This window comes from Coregonus lavaretus (assembly GCF_964263955.1).
Source record: "Coregonus lavaretus genome assembly, contig: HAP1_SCAFFOLD_2513, whole genome shotgun sequence".
NCBI classification, from domain to species: Eukaryota; Metazoa; Chordata; class Actinopteri; order Salmoniformes; family Salmonidae; genus Coregonus; species Coregonus lavaretus.
Window position 1 is genome coordinate 38,253 of NW_028157869.1, and position 15,787 is coordinate 54,039.

The following is a 15,787-nucleotide window of genomic DNA, read 5'->3' on the forward strand; positions in this document are numbered from 1 at the left end:
GTCCCATTCCTCTCATCACCTCCCTTCCCTCACCATCGACCTAGGGAGTGTTGTTATCTTAGATGTCTGTCTCTGTCTCCTTCTCCTTTCTCTCTCTCTCTTTCTCCCTCACGCTTTCCCTCCCTTATTCTCTCCCTCTCTCGTTCTCTCTCTTTCTCCCTGTCCCTGTCTCTCTTGCTTTCTCTCTTTTATTCTCTCGCTTTCTCTCTCTCTCCTGACCTAGATGTATTTATTGGGCTCAGCTCTGTTTCCTGTGAAGGAGCTGCTGCAGGAGAAGAACCACAGGTTACACCTGACCCTGAGGTATGAGAGACAGACAGGTTACACCTGACCCTGAGGTATGAGGGACAGACAGGTTACACCTGACCCTGAGGTATGAGAGACAGACAGGTTACACCTGACCCTGAGGTATGAGAGACAGACAGGTTACACCTGACCCTGAGGTATGAGAGACAGACAGGTTACACCTGACCCTGAGGTATGAGAGACAGACAGGTTACACCTGACCCTGAGGTATGAGAGACAGACAGGTTACACCTGACCCTGAGGTATGAGAGACAGACAGGTTACACCTGACCCTGAGGTATGAGAGACAGACAGGTTACACCTGACCCTGAGGTATGAGAGACAGACAGGTTACACCTGACCCTGAGGTATGAGAGACAGACAGGTTACACCTGACCCTGAGGTATGAGAGACAGACAGGTTACACCTGACCCTGAGGTATGAGAGACAGACAGGTTACACCTGACCCTGAGGTATGAGAGACAGACAGGTTACACCTGACCCTGAGGTATGAGAGACAGACAGGTTACACCTGACCCTGAGGTATGAGAGACAGACAGGTTACACCTGACCCTGAGGTATGAGAGACAGACAGGTTACATCTGACCCTGAGGTATGAGAGACAGACAGGTTACATCTGACCCTGAGGTATGAGAGACAGACAGGTTACATCTGACCCTGAGGTATGAGAGACAGACAGGTTACATCTGACCCTGAGGTATGAGAGACAGACAGGTTACACCTGACCCTGAGGTATGAGAAACAGACAGGTTACACCTGACCCTGAGGTATGAGAAACAGACAGGTTACACCTGACCCTGAGGTATGAGAGACAGGCAGGTTACACCTGACCCTGAGGTATGAGAGACAGACAGGTTACACCTGACCCTGAGGTATGAGCGACAGACAGGTTACACCTGACCCTGAGGTATGAGAGACAGACAGGTTACACCTGACCCTGAGGTATGAGAGACAGACAGGTTACACCTGACCCTGAGGTATGAGGGACAGACAGGTTACACCTGACCCTGAGGTATGAGAGACAGACAGGTTACACCTGACCCTGAGGTATGAGAGACAGACAGGTTACACCTGACCCTGAGGTATGAGGGACAGACAGGTTACATCTGACCCTGAGGTATGAGAGACAGACAGGTTACATCTGACCCTGAGGTATGAGCGACAGACAGGTTACACCTGACCCTGAGGTATGAGAGACAGACAGGTTACACCTGACCCTGAGGTATGAGAGACAGACAAGTTACACCTGACCCTGAGGTATGAGAGACAGACAGTCACGTCTACCATAAACAGCTCTGATCAGTCACAACAATGGAATTGAATCAGACAGGTTTCGTACGTCAATATGATTATAATTATCTTCATATGCCATGCCTTTCGTAAGGTGGCAGGTAGCCTAGCGGTTAGAGCGCTGTGCCAGTAACCCGAAAGGTCGCTAGTTCGAATCCCCGAGCCGACAAGGTAAAACAAAATCTATGTGCCCTTGAGCAAGGCACTTAACCCTAATTGCTCCAGGGTTGCTGTTGTATCGGGTGTATCCTGCTATCTGCCAATGTTCACTAATCTTGTTTAATTCTTTAGTTATCAATGGCTGACCCTGGCCGTGACCCCACTCTCTGAGGGTGTCTCAGGGGGAGTTGGGATATGCAACAACAACAAAAACATTTCCAATTCACACATACGTTTAATACAAACTTGTACATGTGTGAAATAGGACAAATATAAGCACCTAAATTATTATTATAACAGACAAGAGGATGCTTAAATGTATGGATCCAAAGTCATGTAAATGTAAGGCCTATACATTTTTCTGATAGATATTTTGGTCTGTCATATAGTTTGATCGTTGCTGCTGTTTGTCCATTGACTGTAGATTGTGATGCTGGGGTATGCAGTTGACAGCCCTATTGATGTGTGTTATTGATGAACAGATCAGCAGAGAACAAGCAGGTGGGGAACATAACCATCATCGCCTGGCAGATAGAGGAGAAGAGGGACCAGAGGACACTGCCTGTTGCCAGGTTACCAGACACCATCAACGGCAGGGTGAGCTTCCGAGACGTCCGCCGTATCCCTACCGCTGACACCAAATGTCAGACACCTGTGACCTGTGAGACCGTGGCCAGGGTTAGGGGGGGGGGGGGTGTGTGTGTGTGTGCATCCTGCGTGTGTGACTTCTATTCCCGTGTGCCACAGACCGTGCTTCCGGTAGATGAGAGCCTGACAGAATCCATGGGCGTCAGAGCCAAATATGCATCTTTATGCAAAGATACCCTGCTGAGATCAGGTAGGATGGTACTGCTGGGTCGTTTCCATTATCTCAGCCCACTGACACCACCTCTACCAAAGCCCACTAGAAAAGTCTGTTTCCCCACTGAGCCGCTTTGAAAGCAGGCGCCAATATTTCATAAGTGTCACCTGAGACAAATGCAGTTAGGTATCATTCTCAGTAACATTTCACCTAATGCGATTGTCTGTTCTAAAAATTATTTTGGCGTCTCTAAATGATTTGAGTGGACGTCCATCCGATCCATTCCTCACGGCTGGATGTTAGCAGGTTTTACTGAGAAATGTCATTAGCTGTGAGAGATCGTTGCTTTTCTTAGACACCACTCTGACGTGAGTGTGTATATCTGGCCAGACATCTGTATACAATGGAATGGGTTATTGTCCTCTGGGAAGGAAATACTTTTTCACACGCTCCTCTTACACTTTAAATCATCACAGAGACATAATATGACCTTCGAACTATGCAGGTCCTTTATAATGTAATACTCGACTGTGGAGCCAAAGAAATGATTCAGAGATTGTGTTAGATGATGTTGAGCATTTTTCGGGTGTGTGCACGTGTGTATGTGCGTGCGCGCGTGTGTGTGTGTGTGTGTGTGTGTGTGTGTGTGTGTCTCTTGCAGTGTTTGGAGGCACCATGTCCAGGATGTACCGTTTCCCCACCACGGACGGTAACCACCTGCGGGTGCTAGAGCAGATGGCTGAAAGTGTGTTGTCTCTCAACATCCCCAGACAGTATGTCAAACTACTGCTGGAGGAGGACGCTGTCAGGTACACTACTACACTACACACACACACACACACACACACACATAAACACACACATAAACACACACACACATGCACATTTATGACCGTGTCCAGAGATTTTTTTAATTGAGAGTGCATTAATAAAATATCACTTAATGCCTAAGTTGCCGAAGTGTGTGTGTGTGTGTGTGTGTGTGCTCAGGGTTTGTGAGCTGGAGGAGCTGGGGGAGTTGTCACCATGCTGGGAGAACCTACGGCGACAGATAGTCACTCAGTACCAGACCATCATCCTCACCTACCAGGAAACTCTCTCTGACCTCACCAACTACAAGGGTTAGTACTGTACACACACACACACACACACACACACACACACACACACACACACACACCACTACAAGTAACACACTCACTAACTTACTTCAGCCTCAGATAACTATGTCTAAGGTGCTTGGTTTGTTGTGGTTTAACATGATAATCCTACTCTGTCTTTCCCTTTTCTCTGGTCTTTCTTCCAGGTCCGTCGTTCAAAGCCAGTAACCTGAAGGCAGAGAGGAAGCTGGAGTTTATACCCACCAACCTTCATGTCCAGAGGATGAGGGTGCAGGATGAGTCTGGTTTTGGTGAGCTGAGCCCCATTCCCCGTTTTCCCTCCTGGCTGTTCATGCAGCTCCCCACTTTGGCCTTAATAGTTGTATTATGTTCCCCCAGACCACACGTATGACGTGGTGACCATCGGGGCTCCCGCCGCCCACTGCCAGGGCTTCAAGAACAGCGGCCTACGCAAACAAATCACCAAGTTCGAGGAGGCCAAGAAACAGTGAGTACAGAACCTCACAAAGAGGTGGAACCCAGGTGGGACTAGTGTAGAACCTTGGTTAGAATTTTGTATCGGGCATATCCTTCTTGCTGCCAATGCTCACTAATCTTATCACATTTTTCAGCTAACAACCCTACTGATTAGCTGGCTGTGTATAGGCTTGACTTTTTAAGTCTTTGTTTGTTTTTAACTGACACATTTCTAATCAAGTGAATCCTAAGTCTGCTTTTGCTAGAGAAACACCCTTGTACCTCACCCCATCCCTTTTAAAAATGGTATTGGAAAGTTTAACTATATCTAAATATGTTTACAGTGTCTTAACAGGTTTAACCATAAAGCAGAATGGATAACAGCATTAAACACAAACCACTGCTTTCGTCTAAACATTAACGTCATTATATAGTTGAGAATCACATCTTGAGAATGATATTATTTATGTGGTTAATGAATGATAACCCAGAACATACTGTCAAATGCAATGCCTCATTCATCAAATCCATGTACGTCTCTTTTCCCTTGTTCTTGTGCCTGTGCTACTGCATGGTCTGTATTTTGATGGCCGACTTTCTATCTGTTTGTGTTGTCATTTTCTCATTATACACTACATGATATGCTGCTTTTAGCCTTGGCATTTCCCTATGATTATATTATATATTTCTAAGATGATTTTCCGTTTTCTGGCTTTTTAATTTTTCCAATTGCATCTTTATTTTCTAATCAGCGTTTATGAGGAAGAATGGTGAGTTCCTATGTATTCAGATTCTTTTCTTTAGTCGTTTTACTCTCCCCACTATTTGTTTGGTTCTTTCTGCACGGAAATAATTGTTTGTTTGCTGTCACTGAGTTTGTTGTTTAGCTGTAAGGCTGAGTCACTCAGTCACCTGCCTGTGTTTCACCACTGTTAGTATGCGTCCACAATGGGCGTCTGTGAGTACCATTGTAAGCTACTGTATATTGATAGAGGGTGATCTACAGTAGAGTGCTTGCTATGGGTTTTCAGAGCCATAGAACCACAGAGTTTGACAGATCCCTAACAATAGCATTGTACATTCTACATCTTAAACAGAGTCTGCTGGACTCTGAATATCTGTGGTTCTATGGTGTCTAGATAGTGTTGTCTGTGTTCCAGGTGAGGAACAGGCTTGTGCATGCAGATGTGGATGCTCAGCTCAGTCCCCGACCTGCAGAGTAGAATATTCTAACAGAGTTGAATTATTCAGATATGTATATTATGCAGCTACCTGTGTAATCTGTCAAGCAGTGTGAGAGAACGTTGCAGAAGTACAATCTCCTTCAGTTCCCAGAATGCAGTGCACATTGTCTCACTTTCCTGTGTGTGCTCTTACCATCTTTGTCTACACGTGTGTGCGTGTGTCTCTGCGTGTGTCTGTGCGTGTGTCTGTGTGTGCGTGTGTGTGTGTCTGTGTGTCTCTAGTGTGTCCCTGTATTTACTGTATGTGTGTGTCTATGTCTGTGTGTCTCAGGGTAAATGCTGTGTTCTCTTAACACCCCACCCTGTCCGTCCCTGCAGCAGTGCCCTGTCCAGCTGCCAGTCCATAGTGTACATCCCCCAGGACATCGTCCGGGCCAAGGAGATCATCTCCCACATCAACACCCTGAAGACCCAGGTCAGCTACTACGCTGAGAGGCTGTCCCGCGCCGCCAAGGACCGCTCTGCCAACGGTCTGGAGAGGACCCTTACCATCCTGGCTGATAAGGTGAGGGAGAGCCTCTAGTCTGGTACCAGGTCTGTTGCTGAGGGAGAGCCTCTAGCCTGGTACCAGGTCTGTTGGTGAGGGAGAGCCTCTAGTCTGGTACCAGGTCTGTTGGTGAGGGAGAGTCTCTAGCCTGGTACCAGGTCTGTTGGTGAGGGAGAGCCTCTAGTCTGGTACCAGGTCTGTTGGTGAGGGAGAGCCTCTAGTCTGGTACCAGGTCTGTTGGTGAGGGAGAGTCTCTAGCCTGGTACCAGGTCTGTTGGTGAGGGAGAGCCTCTAGTCTGGTACCAGGTCTATTGGTGAGGGAGAGTCTCTAGCCTGGTACCAGGTCTGTTGGTGCTATTTTGCCAACGTTTGTGCAGTGTGTATTTTGTCTTCAGTCATCAACACAGAGATCAATAGATTATTTGACCAATTTAATTTGTCATCATGTGGACGGAAGACAATACAGAATGGCCTCTCTTGCTTGGCTCAATTCCCACTGTGTGGTTCCTATGACCTTTACCCTCAGACTCGCCAGCTGGTGACGGAGTGCGACTGCAAGCTGCTGGCCTCAGCCATCCAGGCACTGAACGCTGCGCGCCCCGAGTACATCGCCTCCAAGGCGTCTCCCACCGCCGACGCCGCCGATCAAGTAGTCTTGCGCAACGACCAGGACACGCTGCTGGCCAAGTGGAGCGTATGCAACAGCCGCTCCTCGCTGCACGACGACTGGCACGAGGAGGAGTGGGTAAGGCAAGGGGTCACCAGGGCTCAGGGGTTCACAGGTCAACTCCAGTTTAGCCTTCGTGGTTTAGGAGCACTTAAATACAGTTACAGTATGTAAGGAAGAAAGCAGTGTGTTTACTGAGGGATTTGTTGTGATTGATGTGGGGTGTGGTTTAGTATGTTGGTCCATCAGATGTCTTGACTGAAACGATATCTTTTGTTTATTCTCTTCTCTCCTCCCCCATCTCCTCTCTTCCACTCTTCTATCCCTTCTTCACTGTTCTTCTCTTTTCTTGTCCTCCTCCCCTCTGCACTCCCTCCCCCCAGGAGAAGGTGTGGCTAAACGTAGACAAGAGTCTGGAGTGCATCATCCAGCGGGTGGACAAGCTCCTTCAGAAGGACCGTCTGCCTAACGACAGCAGCAAGGGGGACACTACCCCAGGCGACCAGCAGGGCGGCAGCAGTAAGAAAGGTAACCAGAGTACCAGGGCATTCTGGATCAACCCCGACTGCATGACCCAGGAGGAGCCTTCATCACCACCATCACTACCTTCCTCACCATCATCATCATCCTCCCTCCTGCCTGCTCTCACCCTGAGTCTGACTCATGCATGCCCACCCAGCCCTGACAAAAACCCATGTAGGTTTCTTTCCTTCTTTACCTTTCTTTCTTTCACTTCACTTGCTTTTTTGCTTTGTCATGCACATTGTCCTATCTTCCCACTGCTATCATATTCATCATATCTCAACTTATTAGAATGGGCCTAACTTGTTTTTGTGCAATATTTTTTCTTAGACATTCTGAAGATGTATATTTCCTATTTGTGAATGGTTCAGTTTGCTCTGTGTTAGGTAGGTCTGTCAGTGTTCATGTTGTATTCTGGGGGCCAGCCAAAGTCCCATTGCTGTGGCCTTCTATGTGCCAGCTCAGCTCAGCCTATGTACTGTAGCCAGCTAGCTTATTATGTGCTTATTGTACTGTACTGTGTGTGCTATCTGCCATGTTGCTGATGGCGCTCCCTAACCATGCATGTGGCACCTCCACCCCTTCCAGATGGCAGCCCCAGTGGCGAGGAGGCTTTCCCAGGTAAGAGCTCTGCCCTGCTTCTGTCCCCTGTCTCTCTGACTGCTTCTAGCTGCAGCCCAGCTCAGTGCTACGGCTTCTTCTAGCTCTATATATCACAGTCTGTATGACATCTCTGTTTGTTTCTAGTACCTTATCAGAGATGAAGGACTTCAAGTCAAATGTGTTGTCACATGTTATTCTCATATTATATGAAGGAGTTACAGCAGCAGTTTAAGGGTCTCTTAGGATGATTTCAATGCAGAAGGGTACATAGTTTATGGTGTGTGTGTGTCTGCCCCAGGGGAGTGGAGCGAGGCGCTGTACCCTCTCCTCACCACGCTGACAGAGTGTGTGGCTATGATGAGTGACAAGGCTAAGATGTCCATGGTGTTCCTATTGATGCAGGACAGCGCTCCTACCATCGCCATGGACCTCTCCCTGCAGTACAGACGAGACGTGGTCTTCTGCCAGACGGTCAGCACAGTACACATACAGTGGGGGAAAAAAGTATTTAGTCAGCCACCAATTGTGCATGTTCTCCCACTTAAAAATATGAGAGAGGCCTGTAATTTTCATCACAGGTACATGTCAACTATGACAGACAAAATGAGAAAAATAAATCCAGAAAATCACATTGTAGGATTTTTAATGAATTTATTTGCAAATTATGGGGGAAAATAAGTATTTGGTCAATAACAAAAGTTTCTCAATACTTTGTTATATACCCTTTGTTGGCAATGACACAGGTCAAACGTTTTCTGTAAGTCTTCACAAGGTTTTCACACACTGCTGCTGGTATTTTGGCCCATTCCTCCATGCAGATCTCCTCTAGAGCAGTGATGTTTTGGGGCTGTCGCTGGGCAACACGGACTTTCAACTCCCTCCAAAGATTTTCTATGGGGTTGAGATCTGGAGACTGGCTAGGCCACTCCAGGACCTTAAAATGCTTCTTACGAAGCCACTCCTTCGTTGCCCGGGCGGTTTGTTTGGGATCATTGTCATGCTGAAAGACCTAGCCACGTTTCATCTTCAATGCCCTTGCTGATGGAAGGAGGTTTTCACTCAAAATCTCACGATACATGGCCCCATTCATTCTTTCCTTTACATGGATCAGTCGTCCTGGTCCCTTTGCAGAAAAACAGCCCCAATGCATGATGTTTCCACCCCCATGCTTCACAGTAGGTATGGTGTTCTTTGGATGCAACTCAGCATTCTTTGTCCTCCAAACACGATGAGTTGAGTTTGAGTTTTTACCAAAAAGTTATATTTTGGTTTCATCTGACCATATGACATTCTCCCAATCCTCTTCTGGATCATCCAAATGCACTCTAGCAAACTTCAGACGGGCCTGGACATGTACTAGCTTAAGCAGGGGGACACATCTGGCACTGCAGGATTTGAGTCCCTGGCAGCGTAGTGTGTTACTGATGGTAGGCTTTGTTACTTTGGTCCCAGCTCTCTGCAGGTCATTCACTAGGTCCCCCCGTGTGGTTCTGGGATTTTTGCTCACCGTTCTTGTGATCATTTTGACCCCACGGGGTATAATATATATAATATAATATGCCATTTAGCAGACGCTTTTATCCAAAGCGACTTACAGTCATGCGTGCATACATTTTTTTTTGTGTATGGGTGGTCCCGGGGATCGAACCCACTACCTTGGCGTTACAAGCGCCGTGCTCTACCAGCTGAGCTACAGAGGACCACCCATACGTGGAGCCCCAGATCGAGGGAGATTATCAGTGGTCTTGTATGTCTTCCATTTCCTAATAATTGCTCCCACAGTTGATTTCTTCAAACCAAGCTGCTGACCTATTGCAGATTCAGTCTTCCCAGCCTCCTGGTGCAGGTCTACAAATTTGTTTCTGGTGTCCTTTGACAGCTCTTTGGTCTTGGCCATAGTGGAGTTTGGAGTGTGACTGTTTGAGGTTGTGGACAGGTGTCTTTTATACTGATAACAAGTTCAAACAGGTGCCATTAATACAGGTAACGAGTGGAGGACAGAGGAGCCTCTTAAAGAATAAGTTACAGGTCTGTGAGAGCCAGACATCTTGCTTGTTTGTAGGTGACCAAATACTTATTTTCCCCCATAATTTGCAAATAAATTCATAAAAAATCCTACAATGTGATTTTCTGGATTTTTTTTTTCTCAATTTGTCTGTCATAGTTGACGTGTACCTATGATGAAAATTACAGGCCTCTCTCATATTTTTAAGTGGGAGAACTTGCACAATTGGTGGCTGACTAAATACTTTTTTCCCCCACTGTACTGACCTGTGTACACACACACACACACAAACAAGTAGTGAGGTAGAATAATGTGTGTAAATAAAAATGTATGTGACGGTAAAGTGAATGTTGAGTGTTAATATACACGGAGTATACCAAAATTAGGAACTTCCTAATATTGAAGGGTACATAGTTTATGCATGGACTCTACATGGTGTCAAAAGTGTTCCACAGGGATGCTGGCCCATGTTGACTCCAATGCTTCCCACAGTTGTCAAGTTGGCTGGATGTCCTTTGGGCGGTGGACCATTCTTGATACACACGGGAAACTGTTGAGCGTGAAAACCCAGCAGCGTTGCAGTTCTTGACACAAACCGGTGCGCCTGGCACCTACTAGCTTACCCCGTTCAAAGGCACTTGAATATTTTGTCTTGCCCATTCACTCGCTGAATGGCACACATACACAATCCATGTCTGAATTGTCTCAAGGCTTAAAAATCCTTCTTTAACCTGTCTCCTCCCCTTCATCTACACTGATTGAAGTGGATTTAACAAGTGACATCAATAAGGGATCATAGCTTTCACCTGGATTCACCTGGTCAGTGTCATGGAAAGAGCAGGTGTTCCTAATGTTTTGTATACTCAGTGTTAATGTTAATATCTGTCTCCAGCTCACTGCTCTCATCTGTGGCTTCATCATCAAGCTGAGGAACTGTCTCCGTGACGATGGTTTCCTAAGGCAGCTCTACACCATCGGCCTGCTGGCCCAGTTTGAGTCTCTGCTCAGCACCTATGGTAAAGTACACATACTCTCCTCACTCACTCACTCACTCACTCACTCACTCACTCACACACACAATTTTGACTGTGTGTGTATTCCAGGTGAGGAGCTGTCCATGTTGGAGGACATGTCAGTTGGCATCATGGACCTACGGAACGTTACCTTCAAGGTTACCCAGGCAACCTCCAGCTCCTCCCCCGACATGCTGCCTGTCATCACCGGCAACCGGGACGGCTTCAACGTCCGCATCCCGTTGCCGGGGACCATGTTTGACGCGTTGCCGCGGGAGATCCAGAACGGCATGCTGCTGCGCGTCCAGCCTGTGCTCTTCAATGTGGGGATCAACGAACAGCAGACGCTGGCAGAGAAGTGAGAGGGGTGAAGGAGTGATGGAGAAGTGAGAGGGGTGAAGGAGTGATGGAGAAGTGAGAGGGGTGAAGGAGTGATGGAGAAGTGAGAGGGGTGAAGGAGTGATGGAGAAGTGAGAGGGGTGAAGGAGTGATGGAGAAGTGAGAGGGGTGAAGGAGTGATGGAGAAGTGAGAGGGGTGAAGGAGTGATGGAGAAGTGAGAGGGGTGAAGGAGTGATGGAGAAGTGAGAGGGGTGAAGGAGTGATGGAGAAGTGAGAGGGGTGATGGAGAAGTGAGAGGGGTGAAGGAGTGATGGAGAAGTGAGAGGTGTGAAGGAGTGATGGAGAAGTGAGAGGTGTGAAGGAGTGATGGAGAAGTGAGAGGTGTGAAGGAGTGATGGAGAAGTGAGAGGGGTGAAGGAGTGATAGAGAAGTGAGAGGGGTGAAGGAGTGATAGAGAAGTGAGAGGGGTGAAGGAGTGATAGAGAAGTGAGAGGGGTGAAGGAGTGATAGAGAGACAAAGAGGGGTGAAGAGATTGGTGATGTCCCTGTCCCTGTATTGTTGACATATTTAATGTCTCCTGTTTGTGACAGGTTTGGAGACACGTCTCTGCAGGAGGTCATTAACCTAGAGAGTCTGGCCAGACTCAACTCCTACTATGAACAGTTTAAGGAGGTCCTACCTGAGGACTGTAAGTCACCATAAAGTAAATGTCCCTATATGGTCCTACCTGAGGACTGTAAGTCACCATAAAGTAAATGTCCCTATATGGTCCTACCTGAGGACTGTAAGTCACCATAAAGTAAATGTCCCTATATGGTCCTACCTGAGGACTGTAAGTCACCATAAAGTAAATGTCCCTATATGGTCCTACCTGAGGACTGTAAGTCACCAAAAGTAAATGTCCCTATATGGTCCTACCTGAGGACTGTATGTCACCATAAAGTAAATGTCCCTATATGGTCCTACCTGAGGACTGTAAGTCACCATAAAGTAAATGTCCCTATATGGTCCTACCTGAGGACTGTAAGTCACCAAAAGTAAATGTCGCTATATGGTCCTACCTGAAGACTGTAAGTCACCATAAAGTAAATGTCCCTATATGGTCCTACCTGAGGACTGTAAGTCACCATAAAGTAAATGTCCCTATATGGTCCTACCTGAGGACTGTAAGTCACCAAAAGTAAATGTCCCTATATGGTCCTACCTGAGGACTGTAAGTCACCATAAAGTAAATGTCCCTATATGGTCCTACCTGAGGACTGTAAGTCACCATAAAGTAAATGTCCCTATATGGTCCTACCTGAGGACTGTATGTCACCATAAAGTAAATGTCCCTATATGGTCCTACCTGAGGACTGTAAGTCACCATAAAGTAAATGTCCCTATATGGTCCTACCTGAGGACTGTAAGTCACCATAAAGTAAATGTCCCTATATGGTCCTACCTGAGGACTGTAAGTCACCATAAAGTAAATGTCCCTATATGGTCCTACCTGAGGACTGTAAGTCACCATAAAGTAAATGTCCCTATATGGTCCTACCTGAGGACTGTAAGTCACCATAAAGTAAATGTCCCTATATGGTCCTACCTGAGGACTGTAAGTCACCAAAAGTAAATGTCCCTATATGGTCCTACCTGAGGACTGTAAGTCACCATAAAGTAAATGTCCCTATATGGTCCTACCTGAGGACTGTAAGTCGCCATAAAGTAAATGTCCCTATATGGTCCTACCTGAGGACTGTAAGTCACCATAAAGTAAATGTCCCTATATGGTCCCACCTGAGGACTGTAAGTCACCATAAAGTAAATGTCCCTATATGGTCCTACCTGAGGACTGTAAGTCACCATAAAGTAAATGTCCCTATATGGAGGATATTGTTAAGATGTAGCCTATAACATCTCCCCCTCCTGGTCTCAGGCCTGCCCAGGTCCCGTTCCCAGACGTGTCTACCAGAGCTGCTGAGGTTCCTGGGACAGAACGTCCACGCCAGGAAGAACAAGAACGTAGACATCCTGTGGCAGGCAGCAGAGGTAGGCCATTTTTTCGATGCAGGGCCATGAATGAATTATTGAAGATGATCCTTTTGGGTCTAGTCCATTTCATTCTGTATGGATGTTACTAATGGGGATCCAGACCAGGCCTAACCACATTTGAAGAATAATTTTGTAGTGGCAGCATGCTGTCTATTATTTCCTGGTATCTCTCCTCCCCAGATCTGTCGTCGTCTGAATGGCGTGCGTTTCACCAGCTGTAAGAGTGCTAAGGACCGCACAGCCATGTCCGTCACCCTGGAGCAGTGTCTGATCCTACAGCACGAACACGGCATGGCCCCACAGGTCTTCTCCCAGGCCCTCGACTGCATGCGCAGGTAGGTGTCCATCCCACTGCCTGAACTAAAAATGAAACACACACACACACACACTGCTCGCTCCATATGCTGGGACAGTGCCAACTACAGGGTCTCCTGTCCCCTGTTAAAATATTATAAAGAATACAAGTTATATTTGAATTCTCTGTAATTAGCACTGGTTCCTCATGCATCATCTTTTTTCCTGTTCTCCAGCAGTAACACCTGCTTGTCAGTCTGTCCAGCCAGTTTGCGGAGAATGCTCCCCCATGATGACTGAGCTCGCTTTCCATACCCCCACATCATCCCCCTCTCCCCCTCTCCTCCAACCCCATCCCCCTGTTCTCTGACACTGCTTGCTGAGAGGACAAGAAGGGTTAGATGAAGTGAAGGATGGTAGAAGGAACAGAAACCTTGTGTAAGGATGGGATGACTCCCAGAACAGAACAGAAGCTCCTTGTTGTCATAAACAGGACCCTGTAAAGTACAGTAGGTTATGTGAAAGATCTGTTGGGTAGTAATGCAATGCTGTCCTGCAGCTTCCTGCATGGTCTCTCGCTCCTCTCTTCACCTGCCACCTTCCCACTTTTTAAGTGCAAGGCATGCTGGGAAGAGGCACGCTTGTGCTGCATGACTTGAGGCTGGCAGACCTCCCCCTTCTCCTCCTCATCCCGCTATTCAGGAAGTGAATCCAAATTCAATGAATTGACTGAAATGAAATGGATTTGAGCACAAACTCCAGCCCCCCACCCCTCATCAACCCCCCCATATCCGTGGTATGTGGTATGAACATGGACAATCATCACTGTCTTCTCTTCTTACCTCTAGATCTTTTCTTTCCTAAAGATGCAGAACATTTCTCTTAATTTTCCTCTCCTCTCTCTCTTTGTCTTCCTCTGTTATGACAATGTATTTGTCTCTGATTTCTCATGTTTTGGTTGGAATTATTTCATTTTTCCGTTTTTCATTTTGGGTGTTTCTTATCCTCGTTTGGGATTCGTTTCTGGCTGAATGGGTCTTATTTTCACATTCCATTCCACTGGCTGTGGCCCTAACCCTAATATTATCACACCCCACCTGCACCATCACTGGTATCTCTCTTTGTTATCCATGGCTGATCATGGCCACCACATATCATTCATATCGTGTATTACCGTCTCCTCCACTCTTATTGGCCACTTTATCCCTGTCCCAATGCACGCATCCATCCATCCATCCATCCATCTATGCCACCTGTACTTTTTGGCCCTGGCTTCTCCTCCCTCCCTCCCCCTCTTCGCAGCATTGGGACCAGGGAGGGGGTCACCCAGAAGAACCTGAGTGGCCTGTTGCCTGTGCGTGACTTCAGGCTGGACCCCAGCCTCCTGTACTCCCTGCCCCTGCTGGCCCTCAGCCCCAACCTGCTGGTCGTCTGGCTGTTCCTCAGCGTCGCCTACTTCCTGGCCAAGCTCCGCTGCAGCTGAACGCACAGCCCCTCTACCCAACTCTGCCCCACAGTCCCACCTACTCTCAAACTCCACTCCCCTCTTCTCTCTGCCCGTTCCCCCCAGTGTGTCCAACAGTCAGGAAGAAAGGCAAAAAGTTATTCTGTCAGTCAAGGAGGAAGACAGGGAGTCAGTCAGTCTCTCTCTCTGTCAGTCTGTCTGGAGCTCAGCCGGGAGAACCCTCTGATAGGTCGAGGGCAGACCATGTGTACATGACTGGACTGTATGTGCGTCACTCGGCTAAACTGACAGCTGTTCCACCCAATGGGCAGCCACCTCTCCAGCACTCCTCCCGCCTTGCTCTCTGTCCTAACCAATCCAGTCAGAGCAGGAGGCTGGTCTAAAGGTCTATATGCAGTACTGTATGAGACTGTTACTGTCAGTGTTCTGACATATTTCTCATTTTAACACCCATTGTTTTACAACAATCAAATACAAACTGAGAGTATGGAGAGAAACTTTGTGAAATATAGCCGCTAAGAAGTTTTAACTGAATTTAAGTTTTGTCACAGTTGTCCTTGAGTATTTATAATGCTGCTTCCCAACTCATGACATGATTATAACCATGCTAATATGATAATATGACATCATGGATCCTTTGGTTTTGCACAGAGCTTATTTTCAGTCATACAAATGTTCTGGCTTGCTTGATGTTTATGTCTTCCATAAGGTTTGCATACAGCATAAGCCAAGGGAAGGCTTGGCTGTGCAATATCAAGCTGCTAATGTTTTGATATGGCAGCCATTTTGTTGTTCTTCCTCAGGTCTTCCTACTCTTACAGCAGGAGAGACTCGTGTCGCTTTCACTTAAACCAATGCACTTTTTATCAACGTTGTCGTCGTCTTAATGAAGATTATTATCTTGTCTTGCCAATTGACACTGTTTAATCTTGCGTCGGAGCAATTTGAATTGGCTAAATCTGGGAATGTATGATATTT

General features: G+C 47.0%; 1 protein-coding gene across 1 annotated transcript in view; it reads left to right on the forward strand.

The window, feature by feature from the left end:
- The window catches only part of LOC311124796 (inositol polyphosphate-4-phosphatase type I A-like), a 47,573-nt gene that overhangs the window by 25,189 nt on the left and 6,597 nt on the right, over positions 1 to 15,787 (forward strand). The window contains exons 6-22 of the mRNA XM_084198892.1: positions 224 to 303; positions 2,238 to 2,352; positions 2,503 to 2,593; positions 3,219 to 3,366; positions 3,548 to 3,678; positions 3,864 to 3,968; positions 4,057 to 4,165; positions 5,697 to 5,883; positions 6,392 to 6,610; positions 6,916 to 7,228; positions 7,643 to 7,675; positions 7,956 to 8,128; positions 10,555 to 10,678; positions 10,766 to 11,033; positions 11,607 to 11,704; positions 12,935 to 13,047; positions 13,231 to 13,385. Coding sequence (XP_084055018.1) covers positions 224 to 303; positions 2,238 to 2,352; positions 2,503 to 2,593; positions 3,219 to 3,366; positions 3,548 to 3,678; positions 3,864 to 3,968; positions 4,057 to 4,165; positions 5,697 to 5,883; positions 6,392 to 6,610; positions 6,916 to 7,228; positions 7,643 to 7,675; positions 7,956 to 8,128; positions 10,555 to 10,678; positions 10,766 to 11,033; positions 11,607 to 11,704; positions 12,935 to 13,047; positions 13,231 to 13,385 — 2,462 coding nt within the window. The remainder of the gene's footprint in view (positions 1 to 223; positions 304 to 2,237; positions 2,353 to 2,502; positions 2,594 to 3,218; positions 3,367 to 3,547; positions 3,679 to 3,863; positions 3,969 to 4,056; positions 4,166 to 5,696; positions 5,884 to 6,391; positions 6,611 to 6,915; positions 7,229 to 7,642; positions 7,676 to 7,955; positions 8,129 to 10,554; positions 10,679 to 10,765; positions 11,034 to 11,606; positions 11,705 to 12,934; positions 13,048 to 13,230; positions 13,386 to 15,787) is intronic.